Genomic DNA, 12,084 nt, shown 5'->3' on the forward strand with positions numbered 1-12,084 from the left:
AAACATCTACTATTATATTCAATGAATAGATTCTCTCTAGATCACATGCATTTGAGCAACCTTGTCGTGAATATATTGTTGAAATCGGACAGCTGTACACGACGTCGTGGAAGGGTTTCCGCATAGTTCTGAATCACAGTTGGAATCTCTTTTGATGCGATTCGCATCTACGAGAATCTTTACGATCGGATATGGGAAGCCTTTTTAAGCGTATGGGTGATTACGAACTTCCTCTTGAGAGGTTATGGCAGTCGTGGACGGAAGCCGGATTGACGAGGAAGTTAACAAGTTGAAAGAGGAAGCAGATGTCGTGGTTCAACAAAGACATGCGGAAGAAGAAAAATTATATGGTGGATTTCGATCTCCTATTATCAATACTTTAGTTTCTGGTGTGGGTTTCTTTACGGATGCTTATAACATTTTTATTGTTAGTATTCTTAATGGAGTTTGGACAGAAGGTTATCCAGACGCCTTTACTAGTACAATGAAAACCAGGGTGTCCAACAGTATTCTTGTAGGAGACATCGTCGGAATGCTCTTCTTCGGCCTATTTGCCGACCGTATCGGCCGCAAAGCAGGGCTTTTATCCACAGCGACGATCCTTCTCATTGGCCCGATTTTAGAGACAGTGTCCTTTGGAGCAAACGGCTCTCAGACGGGTATGTTCTGGATGCTTGTAATAGTGCGAGGATTTCTGGGTGTTGGAATTGGTGGTGAGTACCCTTGTGCTGCAACGACATCTTGCGAAGCAGGCGAAGATGCGAAAATTAAAAGGGGAAAAAATGTACTCCTCGTCTTTGCTATGCAAGGCGTAGGAACTATCACAGCTTACGTATATGGAATAATGTTAATTGAATGGGCAAAGGCGAACCCGAGCAATTTTGAGCCAGTCTGGAGAGTCGCACTAGCGTCAAGTATTGTTCCCGTTATACCTATTTACATCCTTCGATGGAGAATGAGGAACTCCACCCGTTATGAGATAGCTGGTCTTTCTAGGAAGAATCTTCCTTGGCTGTTGGTTCTCCGCAAGTACTGGGTAAATCTTATTGGAACTGCAGGAACTTGGTTCATCAATGACTTTTTGTTCTACTCAAATGGTCTGTTTTCGTCGGAAATGACAAAGTCAATCTTGGAAGAGACAGACGTTCGGTCCTCGAACTTGGTTTTCACAGAGTATACGAGCATGCTTATCTTATTAATTGGTTTGCCAGGATATTTTGTCTCTGCATTCACTGCGGACTATATCGGTTCAAGAAATATTCAAATTATTGGTGCTGTAATGAGTGGCGTGATTGCGATTATTATGGGCGGTATTTTCAACTTGATGCGAACGAATCCCGGTCCTTTTATCATGATGTATGGTTTATTCTTCTTTTTCACTCAGTTTGGAGCGAACTGCACTACATTTATTCTTCCCACAGAAACTTATGCCACCGCTGTGAGAGCAACTCTACATGGCGTTTCAGCAGCATTCGGAAAGACTGGTGCCGCTATTGGAACTCAAGTTTTTAACCCATTGAAAAAGATCAATCCTGTAAATGGACCTCGCGCAGTTTTCATATTTTGTGGGGGCTTGTCGCTGATTGGAGCTATAGTTACTTATATCTGTATTCCAGATAATAAGAATAAGTCACTGGAAACTATTGATATGGAATTTGAAAGGTATTGTCTCGAACATGGTGTTGAGTTGAAGTATTTGCAGCCGACACACTATTCGAAGTACTTCAGTGCATCTGACTCTGATGAAAAAGCACGTACGAATGGGAATGACTCGGATGAGAAGAACAGTATTGCGGTTCTTTCAGAGTAAAAAAGACAATGCTTGAGAGATAATTAAAGAGTATTTTGTATGATTATTATTCGTTTGTTGTCGTCTTGTTTTTTTAGTAAAAAAGAGAGTTCATTTGAATTCTAAAATGACTTTTTCCTTGCCATCAGCTTTGCAACAGCAGCGTGTACAGTAAACTGAAGAACTATAGCATGGAATCTTTCTGTATCATGGAGCGGTTGGGCTCTTAAACACATTTAATAATTGTTGGTTCCTAAATATCCAAAAGGGGAGATGAAAGTAACCAGTGTAACGATTGGAGTAGTGGAGAGTGAGTAGTCATATAGATGAAGGAATTGAAGAGGAATGGGGCAATCCAAGATTCCTATACGAAATTTCTTCAATGAGACAAGTTTTGATTGTTACAGAAAAGCCATCCATAGCAGAAACAGTAGCAAATGCACTTTCTCAAGATTCTTATCGGACTAGAGCTGCTCGAAAAAGTCCTTGTCGGGTACACGAGTTTCGTGGTTACTTTCGTGGTCAAATGGCGAACATAAAGGTTACTTCTGTCCTTGGTCACGTGTATAGCTTTGATTTTACGAAGGAATACAACGATTGGAACTTAGTGGAAGCAGAAGAACTTTTCTTTGCCGGTGTACGTAAAGTAGTTGCTGACTCTGGTTCCAAAGTGGTTAGGCACTTGGCAACGGAAGCTATAGGAGTCGACTACCTTGTCCTTTGGCTAGACTGTGATAGAGAAGGAGAAAATATAGCGTTTGAAGTAATATCATGTGTGAAGCATTCCTTGCAAAACGTACCGGTTATCTACGGAAACAGAGCCAACGTGTTTCGTGCTAAATTTTCAGCACTAACAACTAAAGACATTTGTAGAGCGATGGAAAATTTGACATATGTTGACACAAACCAAGCGTCGGCTGTAGATGTGAGAGCAGAAATAGACTTGAAGGTGGGGGTCGCGTTCACACGTTTTCAGACTCGCTATTTTCATGACAAGTTTTCGAGTCTCGATTCCAAGTAAGGGTGGACATATTTGCTCCATTTTGTCTGACTATTCCTTTTCAGGTTGGTCAGTTATGGCCCTTGTCAAACTCCTACTTTAGGTTTTTGTGTTGGGAGATTGGATGAAATTTCCAAGTTTTCACCAGAAACATTTTTTTTGGTAGTCGTGAATGTTCGAAAGAACAATCGAACAACAAATTGGTACTCTTCTCGTGGCAAGATATTTGAACGAAAAGTTGCTAGCGCAATCGTTGAGCGCATAAACTCCTATTCAAGTGGTATTTCAGGAAAGATTATCGATAGAACAACATCGAAGGAAAGGCGTCATCGGCCGTTACCATTGAATACAGTGGAATTGCTCAAGTTAGCCTCTAAGAGATTGAAGATGTCTCCTCATCAAGTAGCACAAGTGGCAGAAAGTTTGTACACTCAAGGGCTGATTTCATATCCACGAACGGAATCTTCCAAGTATCCGTCATCCTTCGACATTGAAGCAGTGTTGTCAGAACTGGAAAAAACATCTACTTGGTTCCCTATCGTCAAGATCTTCCGAGAGGGAAAGTATTTAAACAAATCAAGGCAAGGAGGTGTGGATAAAGGTGACCATCCCCCTATTACTCCCGTCCGTGGAGCAGAAAGAGGCTCTCTAAGAAATGCAGAGCACGAACGTGTTTATGAACTTATAGTATATAGTTTTTTGGCAAGTGTTTCAGAAGATGCAGTTATAATGAGTCAGCAATACTGGATGCTTCTCAGTGGAGAAAAGTTTGTCTTCTCCCAAAGGAAGCTTGTGGTTCCTGGATGGCTAGAGTTTTCAAATTCTTCCAACCACATGGAGTCATTGAATATGAATAGTGAAATATTCTTTGAACAAAACGAGTCTATAGAAGACTTTACAGTTTCTTTAGAAGAAATGCAGACGGAACCTCCTGAATATTTATCGGAAAGCGACCTAGTCGGGTTAATGGAGAAATATGGTATTGGAACTGATGCAAGTATTCCAACCCATATCAACAACATCATCACAAGAGGCTATGTCCGGCTTTCAAGCGAAAGACGCTTGATACCGACACAGTTAGGAATTCTGCTGTATCGAGGGTTTGTAGATATGTTTTACTAGTTCAAACAGAACTCAATACATAGTAGGTATCAAAAAATAGATCCTCAGCTCGTGTCTCCAGTAGTTAGGAGTCATATAGAACAAGAAATAGCTCAAGTAGCTTCGGGACAAGTTGACGCTATGAGTGTTGTTGAACACTGTTTGAGTGTGTTTTGGAAAAAGTTTATATATTTTAGAAAACATATTGACGCCATGGACGATTTGTTTGAAACAGTGTTTACAAATATGCATAGTAGAGGAAAGAAGTTTTCGTTATGTGGAAGATGCAATAGATATATGAAACTGATTGAAGAGAAACAGAATCGTCTATTTTGTATGAACTGTAACGACACTTTAAAACTTCCTCCAGGGAAGTTTCATATTATGAACGGCAACAAGTGTAGCATAGACTCTTTCGAGCTAGTGACGTGGGTTAGTAGCTGGGGACGACCGTTACTTATTTGTCCGAAGTGTTTCTTGGACTCTTCCACCGACACAAACTTCAAAGAACCAGAATGGTATCCTGGTTTAGGTTGTACACAACTCTCTACGTGTTGCAGTCTTTCTTGTCCTTGGCGGCAGTGGCACCAGAACACTATAGGACTTTGTGCCCAGTGCGTTCAGCAAACAGAGGTGAACAAGTCGTTATTTTGTCCTGGTGTACTTTTCTTATCTCCAAGGGCTCCAGTTCAAGTCTATTGTAACCGCTGTAGCTTTTCCCTCAAGTTCTCTCAAGGTTCTGTCGTTCAAGTTGGTCTTGAGGAACAAGACGAGAAGTGTAGCGCATGCCACTCCAAAAAGTTATGGTTTAAGAGTTTATCTGATAATGTCAGGCAAAAAGGTTGCCTTTACTGCGACTCTCTATTCCTCGCTGTTTTGACGAGAGATACGCCACGTAGAGCGTTCCGTGTGTCTCATTGTAAACACCGAACCAAGTAGGAAAGCTCGTCACCTTCATCAAAAGGTTGGGATTAGACAGCGAAGCTACGAAGAGCGATTGACGTCATCGATTCCTATCAATAAGAACGGATTTTCCATTTTGTCGATTGTGGTTTGTCAATTTTGTGAAAAAGTGATGGCAGTGGAAGAGCCTATTGTAAACATTTATCTTACAAACCCTCCTACTGAGTATTGTCAAGCCAGATATACTGTAAAGCAAAAACCTAGCAAATGTCGGACCAAAGGAAAGTACATGTTTTGTTTGCCTGGTGAAAAACAAGGCTACATTACTTGTGGTACACACCTCAAAGCCTTGTGTGACTTGAGCGCTCTTGGAATGGATAATCAACCCATGAAACCATTGCCTAAGAACGGAAAGCTATTGGGCTATGGAGATTACGAAAATATGGAAGAACAACAATGCCAAGCACTCATCACGGCAGCTAGCGGAAAGGAACCTCCAGAACGGTGTTCCTCTTTTAAGACTTTCGCATTCCAAAGTGAACAACACGAATGCATATTGTTCCTTTGTAAAAAGCATTTTTCATGGATTGATAATGCCTATGATCACAAGTCTTATATAGTTCAGGATGCACCATCTGCACAGACGGACAATGAAGTCTTAGATGAGCAAGCCTCGGAACAACAAACAAATTTTCAGGACGAAGAAGAGCGCGGTCATCCAAAGACAACCAAGTATGAAGATTTTATAGAGTCTAATGAAAATGCAGTTGAAGACACTGATAAACTATCGTTACTGACGAATGGAGAGAATGGATACGTTGAAGCAAATGGTGTCGGTGAAGACTCATATTCAGTTGAAGAAAATAATGATATGGCTTTGCAAAACTGCAAAACACAGAGTAGCAGTCAACAAACCTCATTATCTGAACACCGGAATCATTCCACTAATACTAATGGTAACCAGACAGAAAGTGAGAACGCTGCAATTCGACAAACAGAAGCCAATATTTATAGTCCTGCTGAAAGCCAATCGGATTCCTCATTGGTTGAGGAAAAGATGCAAGCTGAGAAGAAGAACTCTCTTGATGTTTCAAGCTCAAAGAAAGAAGACTTTGCTCCAGAAAGAGAAGAAGTCCGGCGACAAGTTGATATCGAGAAAAGGGAATCAAAGGAGCTGAAGCCAGCTTCTGAAATGCAACGTATTCCTCCTCCACCACCAAAACCTCAGCACTTTCGACCCGACGAAAAATCTGGAAAATCTAAACAGACAGCTGCCGAAGGCGGCTGTTGTGTGATTTCATAGCTTTGCTTTTATGATGGGTGATTGAATTTACATATAAATATTCAACTTGTTTTCGGTTTGACACTCGCCACTCTGCCCACTCAGCCACCGCTCTCTTGTAAGAAGTGAGAGTATTTCTAAGTTTCAATATATGTTGTCTCTCGAGCAGGTTCACTTCCTTGTGGAGAATTGTTTTGAACTTGTGAAGATGACGTCTGTTTCACTTGATGCTTTAAGTGAATTACACCGCACAGTTTTGCCAGAAATTTTTTACAAAACATTTAAGAGTTTTATGCAGAGTAGATTGTTCAATTCATCACTTTTGGAGTATTGAAATGCATTAACCCAAAACTTTGTCAGTTTTTTTGGGAATATGAAGGACAAGCCCTAGAACAGTTGGAGAAAATGCTCAACCCCGAAGATGACGACTGTAGTCGGCAAAAGTACGGTAGTTTTGAGAGTGTAAACTCACAGGAATGGAAGGAGAGGGAAGCTAAAAACGAGTCACAGAGCAGTGGTTCCTTGTGTTCTAAACAGAAAAGCGCTTACCGACTAAGTAGAGATAGGAGCAATCTTGTACAGAAATCAATAGGTTATAGTTTAGACGGCCTTGACTCAGACGGAACTACAGACGCAGCCCCTCCTAGAACTTTAGGTATCTTTCAACTGGCAGGACTCATGTATTTAGTAACTGCCGGGGGCGGATACGGATTAGAACCAGTTGTACAAGCAGCAGGGCCTCTACCGGCTTTGATTGGTTTACTTGTTGTTCCGTGGATATGGTCGGCACCCCAAGCTCTTATGACGGCTGAGCTATCAACCCTTTATCCACGAGATGGAGGTTTCGTTTTATGGGTAGAAGAAGCTTTTGGCAACTTTTGGGGGTTTCAAGTGGGATGGTGGAACTTTTTTGGTTCCCTGGTTGACAATGCATTGCTTCCTAGGCTTTTCAGTGATTACTTGAAGATATTTTTAGGGGTAGATCACCTTTCTTTGTGGCTTAGCTGGGGTGGCGGAATATTCTTGTTGTTGTTTTGTTTTATTCTCAACTACAGAGGTCTAGAAATTGTTGGTTGGGCTTCCATCATTTTCGTTGTCATCGTTGCTATTCCGTTTGCTATTTTAACGCTCGTCGGGCTTCCGCAATCAGATCCCAAGGTTTGGTTACAATGGCGAGGCCATCGAGACACCAACTGGAGCTTATTCTGGGCCACGTTGTTGTGGAATCTATGTGGGTTTGATAGTGCGGGAACCTGTGCTGGAGAGGTGAAGAATGCTTCACGTACTTATCCAGCTGCAATTTTGCTTTCTTGTGCATTGGGATTGGCGTCCTTTTTACTTCCTGTGGCAGCTTCTGTAACATTTGCTCAAGATTGGGACGAATGGAATGATGCCTTTTGGCCTTTAGTTGCGAATCGTGTAGTTGGAGGTACTTGGTGTGGTACTTTAATTACCTTGGGTGGATTAGCAAGTGCTGCTGGGATGTTAAATTCCTTGATGGCAACCTCTTCTCGTGCTTTATATGGGATGGCAACGACTCAATTGTTACCACCGGAACTGGCAGTTTTGCATCGCGTTTATAAGACTCCTGTTCGATGTATCGCACTTGTCGCTGTTGGAACTGCATTATTTTCGTTGTTAAGCTTTGAGAAGTTGGTTGAAATAGACTCTGTTCTGTATTGTATTAAGGAAATGTTGGAATTTTCGGCTCTTGTACGTTTAAGATACAAGTATCCACATATCTCGAGGCCGTTTGCGATACCTGGGGGTTTTATAGGAGTTTGGCTATGTTGCTGTTCCGGAATATCTTGTTGCGTACTTATGATTTGCCTTAGTGGTCTTGCCGCTTTTTTATCAGCAATGTCGATGATTTTAATAGGCTTTATACTATATCCATTGGCTCATTGGTGGCTAGCCAAACACGAACAAGCACAAATGAAAAAATCCAGTTCCACAGCTTCATTCGATTCTTCGGAAAGAATCTAAACGAATCAAAAAATTTCTCATAGATTAAAACCCAAAAGTTGCCAATAGCGTGAAAATTGTTGCTTCCAAATTATATACTTTCTACGAAACCATCTGTAAATGGACAAAGTTCGGGGAAGACTGATTCCCATGGCTCGTGTGTTTTGAAAGTGATGCATTGCTCGATGATAATGTGTATTTCGCAAAACTGCTGTAGCAGTTCTCCAATCCCAATTCTCTGCCTCCTTTCTGGCTTTAGCTGACAACTTTCGAGCAAAGTACGGATCCTCAATAAGTCTAGAAACGTATAATGCACATGTCGCCATATCACCTGGTTCGTATAAAAGCCCCGTTATCTCATGTTGAACTAGATCAGGAATACCTCCAGAGCGAGTAGCTACAACTGGAACTCCTGATGCCATTGCTTCTAAAACAACAAATCCAAGTGTTTCTGTCTCGGACGGCATAACAAATACATCTGCTGAGGCAAACGCTTCAGAAAGTTCTTGACCACTTAGTATTCCAGTAAATATTGTGGCAGTATCCCGATAATGACTTTCAAGTTGCATAGCAAATGGTCCATTTCCAATAAAGGCTAAACTTAAATTGGGTATGTATTTGAAAAGCTCTTTCAAACACAACAAGTTTTTCTCTATACCTAAACGACCCTTTTATGCAATAGACATTTATAATGAGAAAAAAAAATTTAAAGTTGCTTACGACATAGATAACCAAAGGATTCGATGGATTGTTATTTGTCAACAATTGTCGCTTTGACAAGCTTCGAAACTTGGGATGAAATCTATTGCAGTCTACGGCTTTTCTCCATATCTGAACGTTTTTGACTCCCTTTTCTTCCATTTCCTTGCAAACCTGTGTTGAGACAGTAAGTGTTAGATCAGCTCGTGTGCTAACATATCGAATAAGCCGCCAACATAAGCCTTCCAAATATCCCAATCCATACTTCTTGGCATACATAGGAAGATGTGTGTGATAAGATAATAGTAAAGGCACTCTAAGAAATCGAGCCCAATTGAGTACCGAGAAACACAAACAGCCAGGAGTTGCCAAATGAACTATGTCAGGTTTAAAGCGATAAAGCACTGAAAAGAAGTCTACATAGGCACCAGTGGAAAGAACTATATTGGGATATAGTGCAAACCGAAAGCCTGGAATATTAACAATAGGAAACCCAAAGATTTCTTTTGGTGCAGAACCTGAAACTTCCGGTACAACGATTAAAACATCATCACCGGCTTCCTTCAAATATCGTAGCGTCTCAATGAAGCGATTGCTATATCCCGAGACATGTGTAAAGGGAGATGGTTCAATAATCATAACTATTCGATGAGGTGGAAGTATTCGCCTCTGAACAGAGTTCACACTAGAAGACTCTAGAGTAGGAACTCCTTTATCAATAGTTCCTCTTCTTGCAACTTGCGTACAGTCACACTGTGTTCCTTCACTATCACGAGAGCCGTCTGGGAAGCTAGACGACATCTTGCAACGTCGAAAAACGTGTATGTGACACGCATAGTTTGTTGAATACAAACATCTACCACAATTGCCACAACTAAACAACAGATTTCCTGGATTGCCTAGCACGGGCAACTTTTGAAGTCTTGGCTGCAACACTCGGAGTGAAAAGCCTGGTACGGTAGCTGTGGTGAAACTGCCTATGAACAGATAGGAACGAATATTAAATAACGGATAACTTAAACACTTTCTGTTATCCAAAACCTACAGAGGATAAAAGATATCACATAATACTATAAGCTTAACTACTTACGGTATCCGGAAAACTGAAAGATAGCAAATCTTTCATGATGCGATTTGTATGGACATTTGATTAGTACTGATTGATACTTACTTTTTGGGACAATTATGAGAAACTTGACGAAACTGCTAAAACAGGCAGCAGCCGACAAATATATTCAAGGTAACTTTAACGAAAGATGGGAAATTTTAGAGCCGTTAGGAAGGTAAACGAATGTTTTACTTAGTTTGCATTTTGTTAAGAGTATTCTGATTTGTAGAGGTAGCTTTTCGAAAGTTAGCATTGCTATGAGAAAGAATTCTGCCTCTTCAAATACAACACAAAATAATGATACTGAATTTGCAGCAGTAAAAACGATAGATAAGAAAACTATATATGAAGGATACGATAGCGAAGTTTTATTGGCAAGAGAAGTGAAAGCTTTACGTTTGGTATGCAGCGGCAATTGATGGTCCCTCCCTTCTTTATTAAAGAAACTTAGGCTGGAAATGGGAATAACTTTGTCGTTGATTTATATGAAGTGATTGAAGAGAAAGATAAAGTTTACATTGTTCAGGTTGGCTTATGTTCTTGTCGCAATCCTTTGTCTTACAATTTTACATAGGAGTTGTAAGTGTGTAAGCTTCTTTTTGCTTATTTCTCAGTTCCATACGTAGACTACGGGGTGGCGAATTGTTTCAAAGAATAGTTAATTGTGGTTTCTTTGACGAAATTCACGCTAGTCGATTAGCTTACAGCATGGTTGCTTCTATCGCGCACTGTCACTCGGTTCATGTTGTTCATCGAGACCTGAAACGTAAGCTTTTTTAGACTCATCTATGAAATGATATCAATATAGCCTGAAATTAGCCGAAAATTTTGTCTTTGAGAATGAACAAGAAAATTGCAAGCTAAAATTAGTTGATTTTGGCTTAGCTAACATTATGGCTTCGGAAAATGTTGCGTTTTATACGTTGTGTAAGAGTGAGATTTTTTTTCAATGTTGAATGCTTATTTTCTAGCATGTTAGGTGGTTCTCCTTCGTACATTGCTCCGGAGATTTTGTTTCAACAAGCGTATACCTCAAAGGTGGATGTCTGGAGTTTGGGTATCATAATCCATATTCTTTTAAGTGGCCATGCACCATTTGAACATCGAGATGAGAAAGTATTATTTCATAAGATTAAATACGATCAAGTTGAGTTTAGAGGCGGTTCCTGGACAGACATATCGGATGAAGCAAAGGATTTGGTCTTAAAGATGTTGACGAAAACTCCACAGTCTCGACCAGATATTTACTGGTGTTTGCAACATCCTTGGATACTAAAGGGTCAAAGATGCTATGAAAACGCAGTCGTATCACCTAGCCTCAAGAATACATTGAGGAATCTCCGGAATTTCGATGCAAGAGAGAAGTGGGAAGTAAGAAGCAGAATAATTTTGCATTTTGGCTTTAAGAATATCTATTAGGAGGCAATTTCAAAAATTAGAAAAGCCAATAGATTGGCTCACTTGGCAGAATTGCACGAGAGGATTCTCTCAGCGACTATGGAGCCAGACGAGTCTCATGGCCCCAAGTTTGATGTTTCGGAAGTTGAGGAGCGATCCATGACTTTATTTGAAGAGACTCGTGAAGAATATATGACAGGAGAAGATTTAAATGAAGAAGAACAAGAAGAAGAAATTATAGGAAAGCCTTCCAACGAGTTGAACCAGGCCGAGACAGCATCTAGATTTGAACATTTTCTAGGAAGGAAGCCACCTTCAAAAGAGAAGGAGTCGCAGAAGGTCAAGTATCAGGATACTTCAGTTTCTTGTGGGCTTTGTGTGTTGCAATAGTGGTTCTTGAAAACTTCTAAAAGCCGATGCCAAGTAATACTTTTAAGATAGTCACTGGAATGACAAGACTCTTTTATGAGTGTAACATTGTTACATGACGTAAGTGGAATGCGACTCCGGCACAAACGAAGAATTATCATGTTGTTGAGACATTTTAGCAGTCTTGTAATTTCTAGACAAACGCCTAATGAGAATATTCCTAAAGTGAACGCGATGCTTGGAGTCTCGATATGAAGAATTTCGTTGTAGATTTCTGGAGAGCTTTTCGTTTCTTAATTCATTTGTTGCTCTCTTTATTTGACAAGGCAAACAGCATATTTCAATTCGTGACTTTACCTTGTCATAAACAAAATGCTTCTTGTAATCATGATATGTAGAATATAGGATAAGAATATTACAGTTGCTTGGCTTTTGATTTCAAGTTTTGCAATTTCATAGTGTTTTGTTGA

The 12,084-nt window shown here is 40.4% G+C and overlaps 6 protein-coding genes across 6 annotated transcripts; 5 read left to right on the forward strand and 1 right to left on the reverse strand.

Moving 5' to 3' along the window:
* The first annotated feature begins 220 nt into the window (after positions 1-220).
* On the forward strand, positions 221-1,906 carry Gasu_23540 (MFS transporter, PHS family, inorganic phosphate transporter). Its single transcript, XM_005706660.1, has one exon. The coding sequence runs from the start codon at positions 245-247 to the stop codon at positions 1,808-1,810; it is 1,566 nt and encodes a 521-aa protein (XP_005706717.1). The 5' UTR covers positions 221-244; the 3' UTR covers positions 1,811-1,906.
* Positions 1,907-2,140: 234 nt separating this feature from the next.
* On the forward strand, positions 2,141-4,901 carry Gasu_23550 (DNA topoisomerase III alpha). Its single transcript, XM_005706661.1, has 3 exons — positions 2,141-2,806; positions 2,855-3,889; positions 3,938-4,901. The coding sequence occupies exons 1-3, from the start codon at positions 2,172-2,174 to the stop codon at positions 4,827-4,829; spliced, it is 2,562 nt and encodes an 853-aa protein (XP_005706718.1). The 5' UTR covers positions 2,141-2,171; the 3' UTR covers positions 4,830-4,901.
* Positions 4,902-4,910: 9 nt separating this feature from the next.
* On the forward strand, positions 4,911-6,242 carry Gasu_23560 (uncharacterized protein). Its single transcript, XM_005706662.1, has one exon. It carries the CDS (start codon positions 4,966-4,968, stop codon positions 6,094-6,096), a length of 1,131 nt encoding a protein of 376 aa, XP_005706719.1. The 5' UTR covers positions 4,911-4,965; the 3' UTR covers positions 6,097-6,242.
* Positions 6,243-6,340: 98 nt separating this feature from the next.
* Positions 6,341-7,931, forward strand: Gasu_23570 (amino acid/polyamine/organocation permease, APC family). The gene is made up of 2 exons (XM_005706663.1): positions 6,341-7,805; positions 7,853-7,931. Exons 1-2 carry the CDS (start codon positions 6,481-6,483, stop codon positions 7,908-7,910), a joined length of 1,383 nt encoding a protein of 460 aa, XP_005706720.1. The 5' UTR covers positions 6,341-6,480; the 3' UTR covers positions 7,911-7,931.
* A 10-nt stretch (positions 7,932-7,941) lies between these two features.
* Positions 7,942-9,880, reverse strand: Gasu_23580 (sulfoquinovosyltransferase). Its single transcript, XM_005706664.1, has 3 exons — positions 9,830-9,880; positions 8,761-9,780; positions 7,942-8,708 (listed from the first exon to the last, which is right to left on the reverse strand). The coding sequence occupies exons 1-3, from the start codon at positions 9,863-9,865 to the stop codon at positions 8,079-8,081; spliced, it is 1,686 nt and encodes a 561-aa protein (XP_005706721.1). The 5' UTR covers positions 9,866-9,880; the 3' UTR covers positions 7,942-8,078.
* Positions 9,881-9,890: 10 nt separating this feature from the next.
* Positions 9,891-12,081, forward strand: Gasu_23590 (serine/threonine protein kinase). Its single transcript, XM_005706665.1, has 8 exons — positions 9,891-10,022; positions 10,077-10,248; positions 10,299-10,373; positions 10,422-10,426; positions 10,474-10,613; positions 10,667-10,774; positions 10,827-11,218; positions 11,267-12,081. The coding sequence occupies exons 1-8, from the start codon at positions 9,925-9,927 to the stop codon at positions 11,633-11,635; spliced, it is 1,359 nt and encodes a 452-aa protein (XP_005706722.1). The 5' UTR covers positions 9,891-9,924; the 3' UTR covers positions 11,636-12,081.
* Positions 12,082-12,084: the final 3 nt, after the last annotated feature.

This window comes from Galdieria sulphuraria (assembly GCF_000341285.1).
Source record: "Galdieria sulphuraria unplaced genomic scaffold scaf_17, whole genome shotgun sequence".
NCBI classification, from domain to species: Eukaryota; Rhodophyta; class Bangiophyceae; order Galdieriales; family Galdieriaceae; genus Galdieria; species Galdieria sulphuraria.